This window comes from Tupaia chinensis, unplaced genomic scaffold (assembly GCF_000334495.1).
Source record: "Tupaia chinensis unplaced genomic scaffold, TupChi_1.0 Scaffold143584_1, whole genome shotgun sequence".
NCBI lineage: Eukaryota > Metazoa > Chordata > Mammalia > Scandentia > Tupaiidae > Tupaia > Tupaia belangeri.
The window spans coordinates 9,076,506-9,078,039 of NW_006203430.1; the positions used below are offsets into that span (position 1 = coordinate 9,076,506).

The 1,534-nt window shown below is 61.7% G+C and overlaps 1 protein-coding gene across 2 annotated transcripts in view; it reads right to left on the bottom strand.

The window, feature by feature from the left end:
* TNFRSF18 (TNF receptor superfamily member 18) overlaps positions 1-1,260 on the bottom strand; it is a 3,824-nt gene extending 2,564 nt beyond the window's left edge. The window contains exon 1 of one of the 2 annotated variants that reach the window (XM_027766545.1): positions 750-1,260. In XM_027766545.1, coding sequence (XP_027622346.1) covers positions 750-900 — 151 coding nt within the window. In that variant the 5' untranslated portion in view covers positions 901-1,260. The remainder of the gene's footprint in view (positions 1-749) is intronic. The other variant, XM_006164087.3, reaches the window with a different exon arrangement.
* Between the last annotated feature and the right edge of the window lie 274 nt (positions 1,261-1,534).

A 1,534-nucleotide genomic window follows, 5' to 3' on the forward strand; every position in this document is an offset into this window, starting at 1 on the left:
CCTAGGTCAGCCCAGGGGGCAGAACCCTTGGCCTGGCTGACCCTCCCCCCATTGCTCTAAAGCTGCTCACAGCTAGGATGGCCATGACCACACATGCAACCAGGAGCTGCCCCTGGTGGGCGTGGGAGTCACCTGGGGCTCCCTGGGGACCTATGTCCTGCCTTTCACTAGGTCCTACCCCTCGCTAAGACCATGAATACCTTGGAAGCTGCCTGTCCCTCACTGCACTGCCGTTCCCCACACCAGCCACTCTGAGACATGGGGCCCTCAGAGCCTCCCCTTCCCACCTACCAGGACCTGGCAGGGTGAGGCTCTGGATGTTTTCCTTGTGATCTTTGTTTCCAGACTGGCCCGTGTCAGCTGCCCCTCAGCCACAAGCTGCAGGGCAGCGGCAGGGGGGGGGGAGGAGGTGGCGGTGATGGCCAAGGGCTGGACTGGACCCACCCCGCAGGACCCGGAACAGCCCCCCTTCGTCTAGAGACTCCAGATCCCTCTTTGGGGAGGCTCCCGCGTGCCTTCCCCGACTCTTCTGCTCCCTGCCCCTTTGGGTCACTGCCAGCTGAGCGGGGCGCTCTTTCCTTTCACTCCGCGATTGTGCCGGGACTGACAGCTTTAGATTCAAACACTTGCCCATCGGCCCGCCTCTGCCCAGTGCCGACTCTCCTTAGGCAACAGCGGCCGGTCTGGGCACCGCGAGGGGGCTACGCGCTGCCGTCCGCAGATCCGGGGCTCCCCGCGCCTCGCCTTACCTGGAACACACGAGCGGCAGCAGCGTGTGTCCGTCCCCTTTCCGCACAGGACGCGGCCGGCCGCGCAGCTCAGAGCGACGGGACGCTGACCCAGGCCGAGGGCAAGTGCGCAGAGCAGCACGACTGCGCACAGGGCCCCCAGCGCGCCCATCGCGCCCCTGTCCTCAACTCACGCTGGGGATTTTACCAGGCTCTGGACACACCCTACCCCGCCTCCCTCTACGATTAGGGGTGGCTCAGATTTACCGACCCGCCCCAAAATGTGTATAGAGAGGGGGTGTAAAAGAGCTACATCCCCAGCCAGGTCAGGGCCCAGGAGCGAGGCTGGGGGATCAGAAATGTTTTCTATGCAAAATTTGCTGCCTGACAGTGAGCACAAGAAGTGGGTGGATTTTGGGTCCCTGCAGACACCATCCCTGAAGGGCAGAACTCGGCAGGGGGCTGTCCCCTCTTTGAGCCCTCTTTCCACCTCCAGCTTCCTCAGGAGTACCCCACAAGGCTCTTAAAGATCTCCAACACCCATGGGACCAGCAGTTAGTGCGTAATGGCTATGTCGCTGGACTCCCACGTAGTCGACTGCAGTTTGAGTCCCAGACCCCGTGGCTTAAACACACGCCAGGCGCGTGTGCGTGCATGCCCAAGATCCCCAGAGGAGAATGGAGGAGAAGGGATTGCAGTGTGGCCATCCCCCCTGGGGGGCAATTTCTCGCTTTCTGTGTCTCTGTCTCTCTGGTCTCTGGTGAGCCCACAGGCCCTATAGCAAAAAAAAAAAAAAAAAAAACCCC